The 24844-nt window shown below is 45.8% G+C and overlaps 1 protein-coding gene across 5 annotated transcripts in view; it reads right to left on the reverse strand.

Annotated features, from left to right (window-relative positions):
• Thoc5 (THO complex subunit 5) overlaps positions 1-24844 on the reverse strand; it is a 72719-nt gene that overhangs the window by 10307 nt on the left and 37568 nt on the right. For 3 of the 5 annotated variants that reach the window (XM_077679499.1, XM_077679498.1, XM_077679497.1), the window contains 6 exons: positions 23274-23348; positions 20866-20967; positions 18342-18562; positions 15246-15349; positions 7168-7255; positions 656-771 (listed from right to left, as the gene is read on the reverse strand). In XM_077679499.1, coding sequence (XP_077535625.1) covers positions 656-771; positions 7168-7255; positions 15246-15349; positions 18342-18562; positions 20866-20967; positions 23274-23348 — 706 coding nt within the window. The remainder of the gene's footprint in view (positions 1-655; positions 772-7167; positions 7256-15245; positions 15350-18341; positions 18563-20865; positions 20968-23273; positions 23349-24844) is intronic. The other 2 variants (XM_077679502.1, XM_077679501.1) reach the window with 1 other exon arrangement.

The raw sequence follows: 24844 nt of genomic DNA on the forward strand, positions 1-24844 counted from the left end.
TTCAAGGACCAAAAAACGGGGATAGTTGTCATGTTTCGGAATGTTGATAGTTGGTAGGGGTGGAAAGGAAACTTCGGTGCGGCCCCTTTTCGGGGGCCGATCACGTCTGGGGGGGGGGTTTTGAAAATTCCATATGATACATTGGAAAGCAGGGAGACGGGGGTACTTTCTCCTTTGACCTTACCCTGGTAGTCAAAGAGGTCCCGGAGCTCCCTGCCTGGTAGACAGGCAGGGAGCCCATCGGCCGGAGCTTGACCAAGGTTCCGACGGCCACCGTTTACGGCTTCTACCCTTCACCTTAAAAACACCTCGCCACGGTTGGACACGGCTTATGTTGGGAGCTCGGGGTCCGCGGTGTCGCTGCTCACCGTCACCATGAATACTCAAGGTGCCCCATGCGGGGGCAACTAAGAATTGGCTGACTCCAAAAATAATGCTATATTTGAAATCAGTGGGAAAAAAGCAGCAAGACTGACAAGTTCCACAGAGTTTGCTTAACAGTTAAGGGAAGCTGTTTCAAGAGCAGTGTCCCCCCCCCTTAACTGTGGTTACAGCAGTAGTTTCTGCCCCGGTTCTGCACGCAGACTGACTGCCTCGCGCAAGCTGTCGCTGCTAACCAAGATGAGAGGGCATGAGTTTCACACTAGACGGTTACCTTGACGGCGTCGTCGTCTCGGCTGGACTGCTCCTCGCGAAGCTGCAAGGTCAGCAGGAAGAGGGGTGCCTCCTGTGGGTAGTTGTCCCCCAGCAGCACTAGCGCTCGCACCATGGCTGCAGAGACAGCACCACACAGTAGTGCACAAAAACACACAATCAACGACATTTCCACATTTCCCCAGCCCATACCAGCAAACATTTCAAACAACGGCGAGGCATCACAAGCTCAAGGAACAAAACAATGAGCGTGCTGCTGGAAGTGACGGAACACGGCCCACGCTGACAGCATGCCAGAGACATTGTACTGCAGTGTTGGCCTCCAGCAGGAGTTCCACTGAGCAGGCACAATACCTTGGGACATACTGGTAAGAATTGCATCATTTTTGCTGCATTCGAAAGCCTATGAACTGAGCAGTGCAATAAAACTGCAAAAATATAGAATTTGCTTTTGCTAGCACATGAATTTCATGAATTTGTGCAATCAAATGAATGAATAAACGAACGGACGCACGCTACAAATGTTTCTCACTCATTGGAAACAACGGACAACGTGGAAAGGACAAGACATAAAGTTGACAAACATGCACAAAACCAACAGGCACTGACCCCAGTAAACTTGGCAGAAGGAAATGGCTGTTAGGTTCACAAACTTTTTCTCATTTACTGGTATGATCGATGCAGGAGGAAAGGCAATGGGAAGTGCTTTCCTGCCTGCATCCAAAATTTCAACACTCAGCCTTCCAAACAATGAGCGCAGATTTTTCAATAACGAAACAAAACAATCGACCCGAAAGAGCCATCAGAGAAAAGCGACCGTAAATGTGATACGAAGATGCTCAACTGTAAGCTGCATCCACGCTATGAGAAATCTACTCCCACAAATGAATGCGGCACGAAGACTTACAGAAATGGCAGCTCTGCCGAATGGCGTTCACACCTCCGCAACCACACCCCAAATTTGATGTACGGAAGCCACCAGTAAAGTTGAAAAGCATTTTTTGTCTTTTAGCAAGTTGCGTGACATTTTACAGCAACGCTTTCAACCTCCCATACATGCCCCACAAATGTTCCCAGGGGGGTGGAGCGAGGTACCTAAGCCATGAGATGTCCGTGAACGCAAACCATGGTAGGATGATAGTCCGGCAAGAAGGTTACATGACAAGAGACGTTATCATAGCATAAGGCATTCCATAGCACAAGCTTAAATTTGTAAATAGCAGTACAGTGCTGATGAAGCGAGTGCAAGAATGTGGCCTAATGAGTGAACAGGCACCCAGTGAAATTCACCATCTTCGTCCACTCTCAGATTTCACGGTTGCAGGAGTGAGCAGCAGTGCATCGCGTAAAAGGCAGATCAAAGCCATTCGGAAGTGCAACATGAATCATGAAGCAATGCATCTGGACCACAAAAGTTACAAAGCCTTTCAATGACACCAGGTGAAACAAGGTGTCTCATTTGTTCAGCTAAACATTCCCGCTTTCGCATTCACAACCCATAAGGAGTGCTGAGGTTGCCAACTCTCTGTTTCATTAGTTTGTGCAACCGAATGAAACCAAAACAGCTTCACTAGGCAATCTGCTACCACAGGAATGGTTTGGCCTTGGAATGCTTTATTGCCTGGCCAGAGAACTCTCTCAGAACCTAATAGCACAGCCTTATTATATTAGGATAGCAAAAGGACTACTGCATCAAGATGAAACCCAACTGCGTGGAAAAAATTTGCAAATTTTGCACAATTAACAATCAATTCACGTGTTCTGGATGTCTGTGACCAGCTCAGGGACTGTGCTCAGATAGGAAGTGCACAGCAGAGTTTGAGGACATTAATTGCCCGATTCATTCATCCAGTGCTGGTACTAATTAGTAGGGATGGGCGAATATTCGGTATTGTCGAATATTCGATCGAATAGCTCTCTATTCGTTATTCGCTTCGATCGGAATGCAGGTATTCGATATTTTCGAATTATTCGATGCTCCCGAATAGGCAGCTAAAAGCCAAGCCTTTCGGTCAAGCTTTCCGAGAGTTACCCCAGGCTCAAGACCCACCAACGCGGACATTTCTGTTATCAGTGCCGGCACTGCCAAGTTGCTGCCTTGCCTAGAGGTTCGACGAAGCCCTCGGCCGCCAGCACACTTTAGGTTAAAAAAAAAAGGCGGCACTGAAACGACACCGCTCTGAACATAGCGGCACCAAGCCAGCAGACTTGTACAGGCCGCCATTTTGAATAGGCTCGCTCAGTGCGGCAGTACGCCGCACTAAGCGAGCCTATTCAAAATGGCGGCCAGCCACCGCGACCTGCACCACGTGAACCAGTTCAGGCGGTGCGGCACTTCGCCGTTCGTTTCAGTGGTGCAGCTCGCGGCACCTGAACCGCGCCGTTCGATTCACCGGTGGTGCCGACGGGTGCAGGACGAGTTCATGGCTTCGCCTGCACTTCCTGCCGAGGAGGTGCAGAAGCAGACGAAAAAAGTGCAGGGCTGGTTCCGCCGATGGCGGAACCCACTTTGCACCGCTGTGAACTGGTTCAAGAGGTGCAGGCTGAATCGAATAGACCCGCGCTTTGCTTGGCTACGTCCGAGGATACTAGTGGCTACAATACTTCTTTTTTTAGCGGAGCTTCTAGGCGGCGCTTAACTCTGCGAGTTTCTAGGCGGTGCTCAAACTTGTGAATGAGCAGCCGGCGGAAACTGCTGCACCTAGAGCATGTGGCGCAACAGGCATTTCTTCATGAAAACTTGTGAATACAGCAAAGGAAAGCTGTGTGCAAGATTTTGCAATAAATGTTCCAACTGGTAATAGTTTTACACAATACTGTGCCTACGTGAGTTCTAATTATTAGAAAAAATTGTGTACATTAGTCAGGTCACAAGTTGCTCATTTGTCTTTGTGATTTGCAATGTGCACTATTCGAACTATTCGATTCAAAATTATTCGACCAAATCACTATTCGCTTCGAATTCGCTTCGAACCTCAAAATCTATATTCGCCCATCCCTACTAATTAGACAAACTGGCTGTCTGTTATCTGTCTTTCGGAACAGCCCAAACTAGCAAACTAGCAAAACTGAGGCCTTCCACCTCTCCCAACCCTAGTTTCCCTGCGTCGGGCAACCAGCAGGACCAGTTAGCTGCTTCACTCTGACACCACCGTAATTTTGAGGTGAAAGCTTTAAAAGGGCCATGCAGACTATAAAATACAAGTTTTTTTTTATTCGAAAGATATCATGTTCTATAGTGCCCCCAGCACTTGTCTGGCACCAAACGATGATTTATTATCTAAGAAATTTGTCAATTTAGGTTAAAATTTTTATTCTCCTGCCAAATCAAGGGTCCCGTTGCAGTCTGTTGACTATGGGACCCTTGTCTGTATACTAGCTTGAATGTATTTTAATACCGTTGCAAATAATGACGTCACATGGACGGGTCTCCAAGCGAACTCCAAGTGTGCATTTCAGTCTGCAGCGGACTGCGGAGCCTTGTTTACCGTCAGTCGTATTAGATGGCGCCACCATACTGCTCTGCACCGCTTTTCGCCTTTGCTTTGTTTTTGACCATATTTGCACATGGCTTGTTTTTGTTACAGTAGGTAGTAATCGCTCCGTGAAACATGGGGTATCTTTGACAAACAGGGTCATGTAAGACAATGTCGCTTATGCCAATCAGCCAGTGTCGTCTGAAACAGCCCCGAAGCACCAGACTGCTGTGCAGCTAAAACAAGCATAGTGTGCGCAGTACTAACAACAGCACGCTCTGGTACTTATATGTTTACGTGTATTTTCTCAATTTTCACTGTTTACCGCACCATTCTTACTGCTACAAATTGAATATGCATTACACTTAAGCGCAAATAGCCCCTTCGGCAAGCTTATAAGCCCTGCTTAATTTGCGTTTGCTTTTGCCAGTCTCAGCCAATCGCACAGCTGTGCATATGACGTCACTTGCTCTGTTGCCGGAAATGAGCTAGTGGGACACATGGCCATTCCTTTTTTTTCTAATTGTGTAGCTCATTTGAGCGAAGTGTGCGTTAAAAGTGGTGTCAGCATGATTCTAACGAGGAAATCTTTTGAATGAACCAAACTTGTTTTATCTGCAACGGCTTGTTTAAGTGCCTTGTTCTGCAAGAAACGCGGCATTGTTGTCCACTAAAAAGAAAAAAGAAAAAAGGTTGTCGATGTAATGAGAAAATAAATAAAAAGCACAAGCGTGATCTGGTGGGATTTGAACCAAAATTCTCCACAGCAGCATCACAATGCTCCCAGGATGCTGCAAGCAACAGAACCAAAGCTGTCCATGCTTTCTTTCTTTGTAGCCCATGCGCACATGGAGGATTGGCCCAGAATCGGGAGCCCTGAGGCACTAATGTGCCCGCTTCACAAAATTCACAGAGCTGCGAATTGGAAATGCAAAAGTTGCGAAACAACGCGTGCCGCGTGAACCCTGAACGTGACATCACACGAGCACAACAGGTGCACACCAGCCGCGCAGAACCCTCATTCTACAATGGTTGTGGCGTGTACCAATGTGCTTGCTGACTAATTTGCGCTGTCAGACGAAGAAAGGAAAGTGAAGAAACAGATGCAAGTACTTTGTAGCAGAAAAGAAGGCGTTCAAAGTCATTCGCGCCAACGGACAAAGAAATGAAAGCAACGCAAATTCGATGTAGCAGTACCGTATTTACCGTAAAAACCCGCGTATAATACGAGGTGTAATTTGGGGACAGCAAAATCAGAAAAAAAGTTTTCATCCACATATAATTTGCACTGCAGTTACCCTTCAGTCATTGTCAGTTTTCCCTGGCACTGTCTCCCGACGTCCGTTCAGTCATAGTCAGGGTCGCTGCCGCTGTCTCCTGAAGTCGCCTTGTTGGAAATGTCTTCCCCCAGAAAGTGGTCCTCAGTGCCATCAAGGGCGTTCGAGATGCCGCATTTCTTAAAAGAGCGACTGACGAGCTCCTCTGGGATGCTGGCCCACGCACCCGCGATCCAGCCAGAAAGCACCGCTGGAGAAGCCCGCGTCAGCCATCCGGTAGCTGTCACTTACGGGTCTCCTGACCTCATCCACTCTTGCTAGCGGGACCGGATGCAGTCTTTGAAAGGCTTGTTGATGCAAACGTCTAGCGGTTGCAGCTGGAAACTTTGGGATCTACATATAATACGAGGCACAAATTTTACATAGTAAAATTTGGAAAAAAACCTCGTATTATACGCGGGTTTTTACGGTATTCGGATATAAGGCGAGGTTTTTTTCCAAAATCCATAGTCTCAAAGTCATACCCTCCCTTATTTGCGAAGCTCAGAAATATACTTTTTTTCTTTTCTGACTCTCGAAGCTGCACCCTCACCTTATAATCGAATAAATATGGTAATAAATTTGTTGATAAGCATTGCCAGGCTATCGCTTTCAAAGCATGTAAGCAGACTTAACTGCCCCACGAGATTTTTGATAGTTTAACTTGAAACACGAGCACACACAATCTGAAATTGATAGCGCCTATGAGGTGTGTAGCTTTTGTGCCATCCATCCATCTTTTCCAAAGTCATGCCCTCCCCCACTGGACCCCCCGTGTTCAAAATTAATCTCAGGTTTCAGAGCTGCATCGGGTAGTGAGGGACACCCTAACGATGAATGAAACCACCTCCTCTCTACCCCAATCCACAATTTTGCAAGTGGCAGGCTGGAGTGCAGGCAGATATGAGTGATTGATTGATTGATTGATTGATTGATAGGTAGTGGTATCCCCTTTGAAACGGGGTGATGACGTGTCACATTACCAAGAAAAAACTAATATATCTATGTTTTATCTACTATCGCTGCTCTGAGGGCAGGCACAAAATACTTTTTTTTCCTATTGCAGGTGGTAGCTGTCCTAGGCCTTATTCCCCTCTATGCGTTTCGTCCACCAGCATTCTAATCTTCTCTCAGTCGCCTATACAGCCTTGACGTTAACTTCCTCTGTGCTACCCTTAAATACTAGGGCTTCTGGAAGCCAAATATTTCCCTCATGTAGATTTGGACGGATATATACCCTTGCATTCCAACACCATGTGCCGCATAGTTTGTTTCTTTCCCTCAGACCACGCATACCCCATCATTTTGTGAATACTTCCCCACAAAGCTCTTAGTTAGCAAGCAACCTGCTCTGGCCTCAAAAAGCAAAGCACTGCCCTTGGAATTACCGCAGAAATTCTCCTTTCTGATGTCCAATTTCCCTGCCCTGCACATCTCTAACTATGTTTTAGCTTCCATTTTCTCCGTCCATTTATTCGTTTCTATCTGCCTTGCTTCTTTTTTACCTTCTTTGCCTTGCCTGCCCCTTCCCCTCCCCCTCTATGACGACTCCACCAGGTGCAATCTCCCTTCCACATCGCCCCCTGGATTCCCCTGCCAGAACTTTCCCAAATGCCATCACATCCAAACCCAAGGTTAAATGCGCAGCCATTTTCTGACTCCCACAAGCACAGTTCTAGTTTAACGACAGAGCTTTGTGCTCGAAGAAGGGGCCAACATACCAGATCCTCGGCAAAGCACTGCCTGGTACACCAGCTCACTCCCTTGGACAAGGCCCAGTTCCTCCATCTCCCTGTAGGACGGGTGGCCCTGGAAGCAGCCCACATTTCCTTGTACAGTCCAACCCACTTATAACAATACCAGTTATAACAATATATCAATCATAACAATGAAGTCGTGGCACCATCAAGTTTCCCATATGCTATATGGTAAAATAAGCCGCGTATAACAATGGTCATTTTCCTCATTATTGGTTATAACAACTGAGCTTTACAGTATGAACCTACGTAAGGTATAGTATTTGGAGAACTGTGAGAGACCATGGGTGCATTGTGTGTGACCAAGCATGACTTTTTAAGCATGAAATAAGTTGCCGCATCTTCTATCTTACCGACACTAAGAAAAAGTTGGTGCCTTTTATGTAGCTACGCTATCCCTGAAGGAAGAGACCTCCTGACTGCCCCTTATCTCCTGCTGTGGGCTGTCCCAGGTAATAAGAGAGGGAGGAGGCAGCTCTTCAACCCTGTCCAGATTAAAATAAAGCTACATTTGGGTTAAGGCCACTGTTGATTACCAATTTAAAAAGGCAGAAAACAACGCCACTTTGATAACATGCGATCTGCCAATCGTTAAAAAGAAACGGTCAAGGATTTGATGCGGAGACTTCCTCCTATGTGAAAAATGGGGGCCTCCTTTCCTAGGGGCCCTGTGGAGTTGCTTGGCACACGCATGGCTAAGTGAGGCTGGCCGGCCGTGCAGTTACATTTCCGGTTTGTAAATACTGAGTGAAAATCCCTAAACGTTTACAAAAGTCACTTTTTTCGACCCAACCCTGTTATAACAATTACTGGTTATAAAAATGGCTTTCTTGTGGCACTTCAATATTGTTGTAAGCGGGTTAGAATGATGACTGAGGAAGAGGAGGCAAGTTCGGGTGATAAAGAGCTCTGACAATGCCCGTGTTTGCAAGAGCTTGGGCGGTAAGTCACCAAATGTGAACCAAGCAGGCACCGTGGGGAATGGTGAGCTCACACAGACATCATCTGATGCGGTCGACAACCATCACACTTCTAAACGGCAACAATTTCTGACATGCTTAACATCTTGAACGTCTCCTGCGAGGTTGCCACTCAAGGGGGCACACTGGTCTTAGAAACTTTTTTCTTTTTTTTTGCTTTCCAAACTATTTTAATGAAACTTCACGACCTTGTCCAGTTCCTTTAGCTGAGTTCAAATTTCCAGTTAGTTTTTATGTGAGGTAATTAGTATTCAAGTTAATTAAAAAGCTTCCTCGATTGTTCTTGAGAACAATAGCAAAAAAAGCTACTGAGTGAAAAATTACTAGCAAGAGACGCGCCAAATTTCAAGAGACGCGCTAAATAGGGCATCTCTTGAAAATGGCTGAAGAAATCAGCAATTCAGCTGCTGTCTACCACTCGTGGATGGCAGCTCCAGCGGGAGCGACTTTTAAAGTGCATCAACAGCCCCAGCAGCGCCAGCTTTAAAAGAGCGGTCCTTCTTGGAATTCACCAGTGGGCACGGTTGCAGCGGACGGGCCGCAATGGCTCAAAATCCACTCTCGTTCTTCGTTCAGGTGATGCTGCCGATCCTGACTTTTGGCACGCCGCCCTTCTACGCCTGCGTGGGTTACCAGCTGCAAGTCACGGTTCCCGCCAAACCACTCCAGTCTGCGCACCGTGTTCCAGTGACGGAATTCATCGTGCTTATGACTTCTTCCGTCGATGTTCGCTTCCCTTGCCCGAGCGCTTCATCGTCATCAACAGCCCCAGCAGCGCCAGCTTTAAAAGAGCGGTCCTTCTTGGAATTCACCAGTGGGCACGGTTGCAGCGGACGGGCCGCAATGGCTCAAAATCCACTCTCGTTCTTCGTTCAGGTGATGCTGCCGATCCTGACTTTTGGCACGCCGCCCTTCTACGCCTGCGTGGGTTACCAGCTGCAAGTCACGGTTCCCGCCAAACCACTCCAGTCTGCGCACCGTGTTCCAGTGACGGAATTCATCGTGCTTATGACTTCTTCCGTCGATGTTCGCTTCCCTTGCCCGAGCGCTTCATCGTCATCAACAGCCCCAGCAGCGCCAGCTTTAAAAGAGCGGTCCTTCTTGGAATTCACCAGTGGGCATGGTTGCAGCGGACGGGCCGCAATGGCTCAAAATCCACTCTCGTTCTTCGTTCAGGTGATGCTGCCGATCCTGACTTTTGGCACGCCGCCCTTCTACGCCTGCGTGGGTTACCAGCTGCAAGTCACGGTTCCCGCCAAACCACTCCAGTCTGCGCACCGTGTTCCAGTGACGGAATTCATCGTGCTTATGACTTCTTCCGTCGATGTTCGCTTCCCTTGCCCGAGCGCTTCATCGTCATCAACAGCCCCAGCAGCGCCAGCTTTAAAAGAGCGGTCCTTCTTGGAATTCACCAGTGGGCACGGTTGCAGCGGACGGGCCGCAATGGCTCAAAATCCACTCTCGTTCTTCGTTCAGGTGATGCTGCCGATCCTGACTTTTGGCACGCCGCCCTTCTACGCCTGCGTGGGTTACCAGCTGCAAGTCACGGTTCCCGCCAAACCACTCCAGTCTGCGCACCGTGTTCCAGTGACGGAATTCATCGTGCTTATGACTTCTTCCGTCGATGTTCGCTTCCCTTGCCCGAGCGCTTCATCGTCATCAACAGCCCCAGCAGCGCCAGCTTTAAAAGAGCGGTCCTTCTTGGAATTCACCAGTGGGCACGGTTGCAGCGGACGGGCCGCAATGGCTCAAAATCCACTCTCGTTCTTCGTTCAGGTGATGCTGCCGATCCTGACTTTTGGCACGCCGCCCTTCTACGCCTGCGTGGGTTACCAGCTGCAAGTCACGGTTCCCGCCAAACCACTCCAGTCTGCGCACCGTGTTCCAGTGACGGAATTCATCGTGCTTATGACTTCTTCCGTCGATGTTCGCTTCCCTTGCCCGAGCGCTTCATCGTCATCAACAGCCCCAGCAGCGCCAGCTTTAAAAGAGCGGTCCTTCTTGGAATTCACCAGTGGGCACGGTTGCAGCGGACGGGCCGCAATGGCTCAAAATCCACTCTCGTTCTTCGTTCAGGTGATGCTGCCGATCCTGACTTTTGGCACGCCGCCCTTCTACGCCTGCGTGGGTTACCAGCTGCAAGTCACGGTTCCCGCCAAACCACTCCAGTCTGCGCACCGTGTTCCAGTGACGGAATTCATCGTGCTTATGACTTCTTCCGTCGATGTTCGCTTCCCTTGCCCGAGCGCTTCATCGTCATCAACAGCCCCAGCAGCGCCAGCTTTAAAAGAGCGGTCCTTCTTGGAATTCACCAGTGGGCACGGTTGCAGCGGACGGGCCGCAATGGCTCAAAATCCACTCTCGTTCTTCGTTCAGGTGCGTAACTGTATTTCACTGTATGCTAGAAACAGTGACAATCTCTGTCTTTTGCTGCTCCCGTGCCCACGGGTATTTTGTGAAGTTTTGTCTGACTGCCTTAACACTGGCATTCTTTTATTAATGGCTGGGGATATAGAAGCCAACCCCGGTCCTCAAAAGAAGGTGCCATCACAAAAAAGCAAACTTCCTAACCCCTCCGAGAGTGACTCATCGACCGAACTAGACGAAAGCAGTGAAATGTTACAAATTCTAAAACAACTTCAGGCACAGTCATCGGCCATAACAGCTAGCCACGAAGAATTAAAAAAAGGTGTGGCAGAAATTCGCAACAGCCAACGAAACATTGAATCTTCTTTAGCTAGCTTCGGGAACAGGCTGACCATTGCTGAACAAAAAATTCAAAATCTAGAAGAAAACAGCGGAGTGGTGAAGTCAGCGGATCGTACGATAAAAGAGCTTCAGGAACAAAACGTACTTTTGCAAAATCGTGTTGATGAGCAAGAGGACAGGGCCAGACGCGACAACCTTCTGTTTCATGGAATTCCCGATGAAAACGAAAGTTGGGCCGAAAGCGAGAAAAAAATATTAGAACTCTTATCGTCATGTCCCGATACTCACATCGACGATAGCTGCATTGAACGTGCGCATCGACTTGGGCAGTTTCATGAGGCAAAGTGTCGTCCTTTAATTGTGAAATTCGCTAGTTTCAAAACAAGAGATAAAATTTTTCAAGCGAAACCAAAGCTCAAAGAACTGGATGTAAGTGTTAGCGAAGACTACTCGCCTGGAACGCGCATAGCTCACAAAAAGCTAATCGAATTCGCGAAATCCCAGCCCGGTACCCCTTCCTTTAAATTGAAATACAGAAAACTATTATTGAACGGGAAATACTACTCGTATGATCCGTTGATGGCCAAAGTCGTTGAAACCGGGACGATTTCTCAAGCTTCAGATACTAATTCCCCTGCACCAACACAGCCAAACTCCTCTGACATATCCTCCACCCAGCATAGGGATCCAGTAGCCAGCACTTCTAACACAAAAAACACATCGCAATAACGGTTGGCGAGGGGTGTGGCTACACAATCCTCATTTCAGGATGTTTCTGTTCTGTTTACGAACATTAGAAGTGTACTAAAAAAGCGTATAGAACTTTCCGCGGCAATCAATTCATGTTCCGCAAATATCGTTGCTTTAACGGAAACATGGCTTCACCGTAATATACGTGACTCTGAAATCTTCGAAACACCCAGCACATTTCACATTTATCGCTGCGATAGAGAAGCGAGGCAAGGTGGGGGCGTGCTTGTGGCGATAAGTAAACAGTTTGAGTCCTTTGCCCTCAATATTCCGACAAATCTAGAAATAGTCTGGGTATCCGTAAAACTATCCCATCGCCGCTTTATCTTGGCCGTATGCTATCGACCGCCAAATGCCTCCTCCTCTTTTGCCGCAGAGCTTCACGACACCATAAATTATGTAATAACCCGTTATCCTTCAGTCCCCCTCTTTCTATTGGGTGATTTTAACCTCCCTGGGATTACGTGGACCGAACCGACGCCACATTTAAACCCATTCTCTTCAATTTGTGAGGAATTTATAAATTTATGCTCCACATTTAACCTAACACAAATAGTAGACCAACCTACTCGGACAACCCCCACAAGCTCAAACTTATTAGATCTAGTTCTTACAACTTGCCCAGACTTGTGCTCTCCGATAACGTTCATGCCTAAGTTGAGTGATCATTCATTACTGAATTTTTCTATTTCAATTCCAGTAAAAAAGCTTACTAGAACAACCAAAATTTTAAGTGATTACCGGAACGTGGATTTCGCCAAAATCAATGACGAGCTACACACTTTCCTGACGACGTATTTGACAGGTTTTGAGAACCACTCTGTAGAATATAACTGCGTATGTTTCAGCGGTTCAAACCGCAAAAAAGGATTTCCTTAAAAACACCTTACCAAGCATGTTGCTTAATAACACCAAAAAATTTTGGAATGTTCTGAACCCCCGCGAAAACAATAGAATAGTTCTTGCAAGCCCTAAAGGTGAACCAATTGGCGACAAAGAATGCTCAACCGTATTAAACAGTGTGTTTTCTGATTCGTTTACAAAGCCGTCATGTTCAGAACTACCAGAGTTTCCCCGCAATACGTATGTGCCTATGTATCCAATTATAATTGACACCGGTGGTATTTCTAGGATTATTAATTCTATTAAAACATCGGGAGCGTTTGGCGTTGATGGTATAAGTCCTAAATTTCTAAAAAACACCAATGTATGTTGTTCCATTCTGTTAGCCAAAATCTTTCAGCAATCTTTGGACACCGGCGAATTACCAGATGATTTCAAAATCGGAAAGGTGGTACCAGCGTTCAAATCTGGAGATAAGCATTCACCCTTAAACTACAGACCCATTTCCATCACTAGCGTGGTGTGCAAAATTCTTGAGCATATAATATATTCGCACATCTCCAACTTCCTCGAGTCCAACTCATTTTTTCACCCACCCCAGCATGGATTCCGCAAAACATTCTCTTGTGAGACGCAACTGCTCCTATTCACTCACAAACTTCGTGCTATTCTTGACCGTCGTTCTTTCGCAGACTGCATTTTTTTAGATTTTGCAAAAGCTTTTGATAAGGTCTCTCATCGGTTACTTCTACTAAAACTCCACAATATTGGAATTGAAACTAACGTATTAAAGTGGCTTGAAAGTTTCCTTACTGATCGCCAACAGTTTGTCACAGCTAACGACGTTAGCTCATCGCTTGCCCCCGTAATATCAGGCGTTCCTCAAGGAACAGTCCTCGGCCCTTTACTTTTTCTTATTTACATAAACGACCTACCTAACTGCGTTTCCTCTTCGATTCATTTATTTGCCGATGATTGTGTTTTTTTCCGAGAAATAACAACTAATGACGACATTCATGCTCTTCAAAGTGACATCAATGCCATTTCCAACTGGTGTAACACATGGCAGATGAAGCTAAACGTTAAAAAATGTAAATTCATGCGCGTTTCACGTCTTTCGACAATCCCACCCTCGTATCACCTGGATCACATTGCTCTTGAATCAGTCCCATCGTACAAATATCTTGGCCTTCATATAACAACCGATCTTTCCTGGAATAAACATATTGATTTCATCACCAACAAAGCAAATCGCATGCTCGGTTATCTTAAACGAAACTTTCAGTCTGCTCCTTCATCTATCAAGCTACTTTTTTACAAATCCATTGTCCGCAGCCAACTCGAGTACGCCTCATCGATATGGGATCCTCACATAGAAATACTTGTTCATCAACTAGAAATGATACAAAACAACTCTGCGCGTTTCATTCTTTCAAATTATCAGCGAGCATCCAGTGTGTCTACAATGAAATTGAACTTGGGACTGCCATTGCTCACCACGCGTCGTAAAATCACTCGGCTCTGCCTTTTCCATAAAATCTTTTATCATGATACCCTTCACGACTTTCTTATAACCCCTCCGTCATATCTATCTTCATGTCTTGACCACTCCCACAAAGTAGGCCAAATTTCATGCCATACAACAACTTTTCCTAATCATTTATCCCGTCAACGTCAAAAGACTGGAACCACCTCCCCCGTGACATTGCTGCAATCATTCATTCCGAGTTGTTTAATGCTGCTCTTCATAATACCGTTGTGTAACCTTATTTTTAACAAAGCGGCGTGCGTTGTATAAACACCTTTTGCTGTTGTTATCGCATGTACGTGCAATTTGAGCCACTGTACAATGTCTATTGTTACATATTTTGTACTTATGCTGCTACGTTTTGTTATTGTTGTATTTCGTACCCCACTCCCCTCTTCAATGTATTCACACTGAGGGTATTCACAAATAAAAAAAATAAAAAAATAAAACCCAGCTGAAAAGGTTTCTGTTGGCCTTGCTACGACGGCTGCCACGTCGAATTTGAGAACCGTGCTGCTGATTTTGTCACGGAACAGGGCAACCGTCTCATGGCGGACAGTGTTGAACTGATACAGCTCAACACAAGCGATGTCACTTGGCAGATGGGCATCCAGCAAACGAAGGTTAAAGCGTCACAGGTGGGTGTCTAGTCACAGAGTTTGAAAAAAAAAAAAAAAAAAAAAGTACTTTTCTATGCTTCCGCTGGCCTCGCGTGAATACCTTGGCCATTCTTTTCTTTTTTCTTCTTTTTGATGCAACAAAAAATTACTACTCGTGTCACTTTTGTGGTTTTGTTGTTTCTTTCTGGATGCAACGAAACATCACCCCTCGTGTTAGAATCGCATTCGCCTTACAATCGAGCAAATACGGTACTTTCTCGTTGCATTTGATCCCGTGCACACACAAGCTGTAAACAGAACAGGCAAAGAAAGACAACAACACAGCAACCCTTAAGGATTATTAAACTTTATGCAACGTGCCAATAAAGGTCTTGTGATAACAAACATCACACTGCGATGCCCTGCTAAAGGCAAAAGACTGGTTAACACTTCGTCACGAATTGGTGCTTGTGGATAACTTCGTTTTCCCCGGATTCCGGGCTCGTATTCGAATGGGCAGTGCTTGCACAGGGAACTACAATAACACTCGAGCTTTTGCAGCTTTCGGTAGCAGGAAAGGGAAAGGCACAAAACAAAACTTTGAGAAAGCATGCAGGGGCATGTGACACCCACCTCGACCGCAGCGTGGGTGACCTGTGTCCACTGCTTGAGCACCGAGGTGACCTTGCAGGGGAAGTGGTCCACCAGTCGTGCGGGCACCGACACCACCCCTTTCTCTGCACCAGGAAAGGGGGGGGGGGGGGCAAAAGGAGGTGGAAGGAAAAATGAAAGCCGTTCCACTCAACGTGAAAGCTGTCGGAAGTGCAGAGCAGTGATTCGCCATAATGGGCTGCAGTGCCGTTGTCCACTCATTGCTACCACCCCATGCATTTCAAATTTCCCACCTTCGCACTGCTTGCACGCCCCCTGCCTGAAACTGAGCCAGCGGGAGTTCTGTTATTTTTGTGCTTGCTTTAATTTTGTATGCTGGAGCTATTTTGCGTCATTTCGAACCTGCCATTTTTTTCTTGCATGGCTGAAGCCTTTCTGCGTCATTTTGAACGTGCCACTTTTTTTTTGCGCAGCCGCTTTTTTGCTCACTATCGTAAAAACCAACCGAACAAGCATTCCTAACTAAATATACGCGGGGGCTGCCGGTTATATACACAGATTTTGCCTGAAATGTACCTGCAGTTTTCTTTGTGCTAAACAATGGGGAGATGTGTGACATGTGCCAGCAGTTCATGAGGTTCGAACGGTTATGACTATCCAAACCACGTGGTTTTCGAAGCCTCTGTAGGACCCCTTACAACGGTACACCAGGCTCTACTTGGGTTCGTTATCTCGCTGCTGCACTGCCTGATTCCGGCAGTCACATCGACCGTTAGCGAGCTACGACGACAAGGCGAGCCCATAAAGTGCTCTGCACTTAAAGGGTGGCAGCGTGACGACCACCACAAATGCTAGCAGAAGAGAAAGCTCTTCTTTCTTTTTTTTTTTAAAGAGCTCATACGTGTATGCTGACATGAGAACATGGCTAGACTGATGACAAGACTATCACGAAGCAGCCCGAGCTTCGAAACTTGCATAACAAAAGCCTGACCAGGGCTAGTTGGCTGAGCATACTGAATAATTTGAGGCGCTGAACAGGCCACGTCTTTAAAATGGGTCAGAGATAAGCAAGAGAGAGATTGTGGAGGTGCACTTCATTCATAAGGTGGAAAACAAGTGCATCAGAACACCGTTGGTCGCATTATCACTCAAAGTAACTTGAGTTCTTAGATGAACATGTGTGGGCTTGCACACGTTGGTGTGACATTTTCATGACGTCAAAACAGTGTCAGGGAGTCTACCAAGTTGACATTTTCAAATTCCTTGAGTTTTTTCAGGTTTTCCATGAGTCTTTTTGATACATTCCCTGGGTGACACAGAACTCTCTTTTACGTCAACACGGCCTGACACCACTTCACCAGTTGCTGTCACCCTCTTAAAAGCACCTCATAAAACAAAATATTACATAATAAAGTTTGAATGCTAAAAAGTAATCTTTATCTCATTCAAAAAGAAAGCATAACAGAGGGGTAGTAACATTCACGGTGAATATAATATTGAAAAAAAAAAAAAAAAGGTAAAACCATACTGCCATGTTCTCAGCTCGGACTCAATGCCTCAGTGCTGTATTTCACTACTTCAACGAGTTTATTTTGGTTTGGATGAGAGACAGCTGTATTTTAAACACCGTCACATTAGGTGCCCTTTAGCGCCACCATACTTCTAGCATCAAAGCGCTGCATAGGATGAGCGGGAAGAATTTATTTGGGATTCACACTGTAAATCAGAAACACCTTAACTACACCCTGCTATGGTGACTCCACATAAAGTTCTTTTGGTGCGCAGCGAAAGCTACGGAGCCGAAACATGCTCTGTCTTTCTACACAGCGGAATATAGTGCCGGCTGGCAGTTAAAACGGGGTACAATGTCTATATTCCATACTTAACCTATTTTGAACACAGCTGCAAAATTTTAAAGTTGAAAATTAAGAGAAATGTGTTTTTAATAGGATTCGCAACGTGCGTCAACTAACTAGAAACCACTGTAGATGGTGCCAGGTGTTCCAGCATAGGATTGAAAGCTACTACTGCCCCTGCCCCTGTAGAATCCCTTGTGCAACCACAACAAGCTATTGCGGCGCGCAACGTTTCCTTCCGCCTTTCAGGAGTCTGGGAAGCACGCCAGAACACAAGGGGAGTGTACAGGGGGTCACGAGGAAGGGGGGGGGGGGGGGGGGGGGGCGAAAGCTGTATGAAGCTGGTTCTCACCGGAACCAGTGACTTCAGACTGCACCATCAGCGACGGCTCTGGAGGGCTGTCCACTTTTGACTCGCAGTTACTTGAGCCAGCATTACCATGCATTTCACTTCCTTTGTAAAGTACAGCTAATTTTCCTTGATAGAAGCACAAATTCCATGACTTTTCCCGGAGTTTTTCCAGAATATTAAAAATCACTGAGAATTCCAGGCTTTCACTGTTTTCCAGGTTGGCAGACACCCGAGTGTAGTTGACCTAGGGTTTTTCACTAATGAAGTTTAGTTGGAAGTGGCGCCTTGCCTGTGTCCACGTGTTTCTCTTGGTCCCCGCTGTTTAGCGCCTCAAATTATTCAGTATTAGAAATTTACAGAGCTTTGGATAAATTTAACTGAAATTTAACATTTAGAGAGAAATTTCACAGCTTTAGAAAATTCACTGAGCAGGAGAAAAGCCTAAGAAAGTTCTTTTTATTATTTCTCCTTTCTCACCTCCAAAAATTACTTGGTATTCCTTCCGTTGCAGCATTTGCACAAATACATCCACCTTGCCAGTGACAGTAGACGATTGCCATTTGAAGATTTGCACATCCAGGCAACTGATCTATGCCTAACAAAAGCTGCGAATCAGAACACCCTTCCTGCGAGTGCTGGCCTGCTCAAGTGAGCACAGCAGCCGCTGTTGGCTTCGATTACCTTACGATGGCAATGAATGTACTGAAAACTAACACAAGTGTAGTTCTCCTCCACGTGTGAAACTTCTACTTCGTGTGTGAAATGCCCGGATGTCCGCCCACTTGCCTGCTGACAGCAGGCCCATTTTTGACGAACCAAGACCCCTCACACAGCAGTGACGACATCGTTCTTAACCCGCTCACAAGTGACAAGCAGCAGCCCTTCGCCCCCTTCCCTCGCTCGACTCACCGAGGGAGAGGAGCTGCTCGTAGAGGCTGACGCGGGCCGAGAAGCGGGCCCCCACGGCCCCCACGAGCTCCTGGACGAAGGCCCGGCCCACCTCGTGGCGGGCCACGGGGGCCGCTGTGGAGGCCCCCCCGCTGCCCTGCAGGAACTCCAGGCCCGACAGCCGCTGGGCCCACCGGTACGCCTTGCCCGTCTCGCTCACCACCGAGCTGAACTCCCCCAGCCTGTCGGGTCAATAATGGGCACGCACAGTTCGGGGTCTTGAGCCCAACACCGTGAAGCTCAGTGCGGTGAAAATATAACAAAATAACAATATAACAAAATATAAGAAAAGTAGCACCTTGCGTGCACTCAGCCACAATGTAACAGAGAAAGAGTAGCAAACATGCATACAGGAGAACCTCGTTACAAGAGACACTCGAGGTTCCCGGGAAATGTGTCTCTCGTAACCAAGGCCTCTTGTAACCAAAAATTCTAAATACTGTGCATACTCGAACATAACCACTTTGTTGTAAATCAGTAGCGAAGTGTACTCAGACAGGTCAACAAGAAAATTCTCACTATGGCTTAGGGAAGTCATTCATAGTAATTTTAGGGACCACAGATTGTATTAGCTTCCTTCGCAACTTTTGTAGGTAAAGCACCTCAATTTGCAAGCGCTCCTGTTCTCGCAATACCGTTGAAGTGCTCTTAGACAACTGTCAGCCTTAACTGCCGACACACCTACAACACCCTCAACGTCATTCTACTGCTCTGGTTCATCCTCTAGGGCAGGGGTTCTCAAGCATGTTGGTCCCAGGGAACCCTGCTAAGTTCCGCTAAGTGCCAAGGAACCCTGCAATGTGCCCCCTTCCACACAGGATTGCTGCTTCGTGACAGCCTCTTGCTAAAACTTCAAAAAATATTTCAAAGCTTTCACGACTTCAGTTCAGAAAAAACGTTCCCAAGGATGGTTTGCCATGGAGTATGCTGCGACTCGGGGGTGACGAGAACTGTCCTACCATGAGAACAAATGAAATTTCTGTGCCCATGAACAGGAGTCCTAAGATAACCTTTGCGTTTCTTTTTTTCCAGTTGTGAAAGTCAGGCACGCGTTATAATCGAGGACTCATTAGATCTGAGTAAATACAGGCAGTGTTAACATTATAGCTGGCCATAACTGGCCTTCGGATTCAGTCGGTATGCCTTTCTCTGGAATATAATTGAAGGAAGTGTTGCAAATGAATTCCCTGCTATTACTAATTAAACCCTAAAAGCACCAAGCACAAAATTCACCTCATCTTCTCTTTCCTGTTAGTTTGGAGAAAGCATGAAATATACGGCATGAAAAAGATTTTGTTAGTGTTTGTTCTAAGCAGGCTGTACAGCATACTACTTTTGTGACCAACGGCAAGTTAGCCATAATTCAAAATCCTGCTGACACATTGTAAATATTGTTACCCATCTGCCTTGATTAGTACGTCTTACAACAAACCAGCACAGGCCTTGTCGCCACCCCAACTCTTCAGTGCTCTTCCTGGAATGTTGTTCAGCTTTCCCCATGCTTCTAACAAGCTGAGACTTTGCCTCCTCTTAAAAGGTGCCATAGAGACAAAGCAAAAGTTTGGTTCATTCGAAAGATTGCCTCATTAGAATCATGCTGACACCACTTTTAACGCACATTTCGCTCAAATAAGCTACATAATTAGGGAAAAAGGGAACAGCCATGCGACCCACTAGCCCATTTCCTGCAACAGAACCTATGATGTTATACGTGCCAGCTTTGTGATTGGCTAAGGCTGGCAAAAGCAAACGCAAAGTAGCAGCGCTTATAAGCTTGCCAAATGAGCTGTTTGCGCTTACATTTAGGGCACATTATTTTTATAGCAGTAAGAATGGTGGTACATGGAAGTTACGAAAGTACACGTAAACATAGAAGTACGGATGCGTACTGCTGTTGGTACTGCCCGCACGAAGCTTGTTTTAGCTGCACAGCACTGCGGTGCTTTGGGGTTGTCTCAGACAATGCTGGCCGACTGGCGTAAGCATGACCATACATGACCATACGTAAGTGCGTCTTATGTGACCATATTTGTGGAGTGAACACCATGTTTCACGAAACAATTATTTCCTACTTTAACAAAAACAAGCCAGGTACAAATACGGTTAAAAACAAAGGCAGAAAACGGTCCGCCACAGTAAGGTGGCACGCTCTAGGTTGACTAATAGTAAACCAGGGTCCCCACCACATATGATGTCATTGCAGATGTAACGAAAACACATGATTTGGCGGGAGAACCAAAATTTTGACTTAAATTGAATAATTTGTCAGCAAATAAAGCATCGATGGCTTCCAAACAAGCACTGGGGGAACTAGAAAACACGAAATCTTTCAAATAAAACAAACTTGTATTTTGTCTGCATGGCCCCTTTAAAACTTATCATGACAGGCACCATGGCAGAAGGGTCCCCAGGACGATTTCAGGCTCCCTCAAGCACTAACACCCGTGCCTGCCTTCTTCACAGCAAGCAAAGCTCCCTCCCTCACCCATTCTTCTTGAGCTGGAAGTGGTTGGCCGGGTTCGGAGAGCTGAGCCCATTGTCACTGCCAAACAGGTTGTCCAGAATGGTCGACGGCGACATGACGGGGCTGGGGAGGGGAGGGAAAGAGAGAATGAACAGAGTACACAGTTGCAATGCAAGAAAACAATCACAGATACGCGCTACCGTCCCATCCAGCACCGATTACCTAAGTTCAGTAGGCACGCTGTTTTAACTATCACGTTTTGTGGCATTCAAACCCTCGTTCCTTACTTAGGCAGGAAAAAAGCCCATTTAGACTCAAGCAGACAACTGCTGTTGGTTGCTTCATATTAGAAAAAACTGTGGCTGATTCCTCTGTCATAGGAATCGGTAAAACACGGAAGTGAAATGTGCAGCGAAATCTGCAGCTCGGCAGCTGCCTTGTGGGTGTGCTTGGCGAGCTAAGTCCTGCTGGCGGGTCACTTCGGCGAAAATGTACTCGTGTCATTTCCGTGACGGATATGACGTCACTGAAATCTTGGTGTATCCCGGCATGAAACACTCTCATGTTAAAAAAAAAACAGCAAAAAATATTCTAGCTACACCCCTCAGCATTACGAGCCAGTTGGGTTTAAATTTGCCACCTTTGTGTATTGAGTACAGATGTGCTATTGAGTACTTGTACACTATTGTGAACATGTGCCAAGGTATTGAGACAACCCAGCAGACTCCGTCAAATGGCACTGCTTATAATATTAGTGATCCCATCACACCGTAATGCTCCTATGCACTCTTTTGCACGCTCTTCTGCAATATGGCACTCAAGCCTGGCAGAGAAACCATTTGACATGTGCCATATCAAAAATGCTAACGTAGGTGCTAACATAATTCATAATGCGATGAATGCATTGCTGAGCAAAAAAAAATTGCCAGACTTTCGCTACACCTCAAAGAACAACAGAAGCAAACGAACTTTGCAGACACTGTCATGAAGTGAGAGTTGCCCCAGGGGATTTATTTTTTTTTTTAAAGCAGAAAGGCTTCCAGGCCAGTTGCAAAGCCCCCATACAGTGAAAACACATGCTTAATAGGCGTGGTACAGGGTTCAGGTGCTTTCTTGCAAGCATAGTCTATGGGCAGCAACGTTTCTTTCCCAACTCACGTCCCTACTGATACCAGACCCTCCTTTCTTTATTTTGGTTTGCAAGTTCTACTTGCAATCATAGTTCCCCTTCAGCTAACACATATCAGAGTTAGCCCCTGTTTTCTTAGCGAAAGGCTCAGATGTTATGTTTAAAGAGAAAGATAATGTGGCGCTAAAAAGACGTGGATGAAGAAGACAAGATATGGAAGACACAGGCGCCAACTTCCAAATGTTTATTGAAAAGGAGCCCATGCTTATTTATACATGGTGTATTAGAAAAAACAAAACCAAGGTATAATCAAACTAACACGTGTAACAGGGTGGAGACAATCACTTGCACACACAAGTACAACATAAACACGTCCTTCATAAAAGACAGCATGTAATCGTTGCACGCTAAGTTAGAACTGCCCTAATTGCTCTTTTCTGGCCTACACAAGTAATCTGTTATACTATCACATATCTGCCAGGTTTGCCAGGATGGCATTAGGGAGGTTTGACCGGGGGGGGGGGAATAGAAAAAAAGAGTAGAATAAACATGACAGAATAAACAAATTTACATGCATTTTTATTTAGTAACACCAGAGCAGGAACTGCACTATTCCGTCCAAACTACTAACAAGCTACACTACTGGTCAGTTGCTAAGCCTTTTTTTGTTTCGGTCGTACAATCGTACAAAACCATCGAAATTCGGGTGTCTCCCTGACAATCCAGGAAACCTGGCGAAACAACTGTCATCACCTTATACACAGGTTAGTTTGATTATTACACCTTGGTTTTATTTTTCCTGATAAGCCATTTATACATTAGCGCAGTTTCCTTTGTATAAAAAAATGAAAATTGCCACCTCTATCTGTCATATATCTTGTCTTCTTCTTCCACGTCTGCTCAGCGCCACATTTTTTTCCCTTTAATTATGAACCAACTCACTCTGCAATAAGTTTTGTTAAATCACATTTTATGCCTTTTCCACATTGCAGCGGTGAAGTGCAAAAAGAAAAAAAAAAGCCAACTTAAGTGAGCACGCTGTGCTCAAAAAGATGTCTGCAAACGTAACTTTTATTTCCTTTATTGCTCATAAGTTCTGAATATGCTAATAATTCCAATACTTCAAGCATTAAAAGTGTGCTACAAATTAAACAGGAAACACCATTCGTGAAGGATTTCAATTTTCAAATATTCATGCTCCTTTGGTAGGAACAGACACCGAAAAACATCCCCATACCAACTATAACAAGAAATAATAAAAAACAAATACATACACTGCAGCAAGCACCTACACACATACCAGTTCCATTCACTGGAGTCCACCCCGCAAAAAACATTCCGTCCTTGGTGTGTCTGGGTTAAGGGGCCATGACACCTTGGCCAGTCAGAGGTGAATTATGCCAACAAATTAAGGGGTAAGTTACAAAATGAAAAAAAAAATAATAATAAATAAATAAAGAAAGCCCAATTCATGTTCAACACATCAAAATCGCACAGGGAAAAACCACACAGATTATTTAGTGCACCAAAAAAGTTTTATTTGCAACACACCCCAAAGCTCTAATTTTAATGGGGGACACACGGCTCTTAAAGGGACACTGAAGTGAATTTGTCAAGCTCCCGTTTTTGCTTGCACTGCGTAGACTGGCTCAAATTAACCCACTTTTCACCGTTTATCTGGTTGATCAGTCGGTAATTATTTTATAAAGCCCGAAAGAAGAAAAACTATTATGCAAGGTCTGCGGCTGCCGCACCAACTAAACGCTGTGACGTTGGGAGGAGGTGCACCGTGACTGGACGATGTCCAAGGTTAGCATTCAAGCAAGTTTCGGTTTCAGTTCAGTAAAACAACATGCTTGACATCCGACGACATCGTTAGATGGGCATTCTAGATATCTCAGTAATCGTTGTACCATGCTTCTGCCATGCTGTTGGCTGTAAAATGCCTAAGATATGCCTCCCAGGATGGCTCGGAATCGTAGCAATCACTAGCCGAGGCCTACGCAGTGGATGAACGCCCTCCGCGTCACCGCAGACGCTCAAATGCCATGCGCTTTTCCCCGTATTTGGAGCTTGCCTCACTCATGCCTGTAAAAAACTTTGGTGGCTTCTGTGGCAACGAACCATTTTGAAGGCCAATTTCAGACACTAAATTTTAATGAGCTGTCATATTAAATCCAAGCGATGCATCAAAAAACCGATTCTCTTTGCATTCATTATTGTTCATAGCATCAAGAAATATGAAGATTACAGTTCCATGACCAACACTGCTTTGTCTACTGTTCGTCCAAAAATGGCTAATTACCTGTAATTCCCTTCGGAACTAATTGACTGACTCAAAAAATAATGACATGTTTGAAATCCGTCGGGAGAAAAGCAGAAAGACTGGCAAGTTTCGCAGAGTTTTCTTGCAAAATTAAAGGAAGCTGTCTTAAGAGACATGTCCCCCCTTAAAGCGAGGTTCTAAATACTAGGGCTTTCAAACTCAAACTTTGGGGTTTAGCGCTCCGAAGCTACGCCTGGGGCTAGAAGGCGTGCCGTAATGGGGGGCTCTGGATTAATTTTATCTAATTGGGGATCTTTAACGCACGCAGAAATCTTGGCACACGGGTGTCCTAGCTTTCTGCCTTCACCTGAAAAGCAGTCACTGCAGCCAGGATCGAACTCGTGCCCACCAGGACCTTCAAAGAAAATGCATCACCCTTCACCAGGACTTAACATTTTGAGAGCTCTCCCTACGTCAGAAAGGTGCAAACAGAAGCAAATATGGTGCGCACAATAGCCGCGTCACAAACAAGACGGGGCAATTTAATATTATCCGTCTTGCGTGATCCCCACCGTGTCGGCATGCTAGGGAAATGGTTATGCTTG

Source organism: Haemaphysalis longicornis, unplaced genomic scaffold, assembly GCF_048455015.1.
Source record: "Haemaphysalis longicornis isolate Haplotype H1 unplaced genomic scaffold, Haemaphysalis longicornis Haplotype H1 scaffold_7, whole genome shotgun sequence".
NCBI classification, from domain to species: domain Eukaryota; kingdom Metazoa; phylum Arthropoda; class Arachnida; order Ixodida; family Ixodidae; genus Haemaphysalis; species Haemaphysalis longicornis.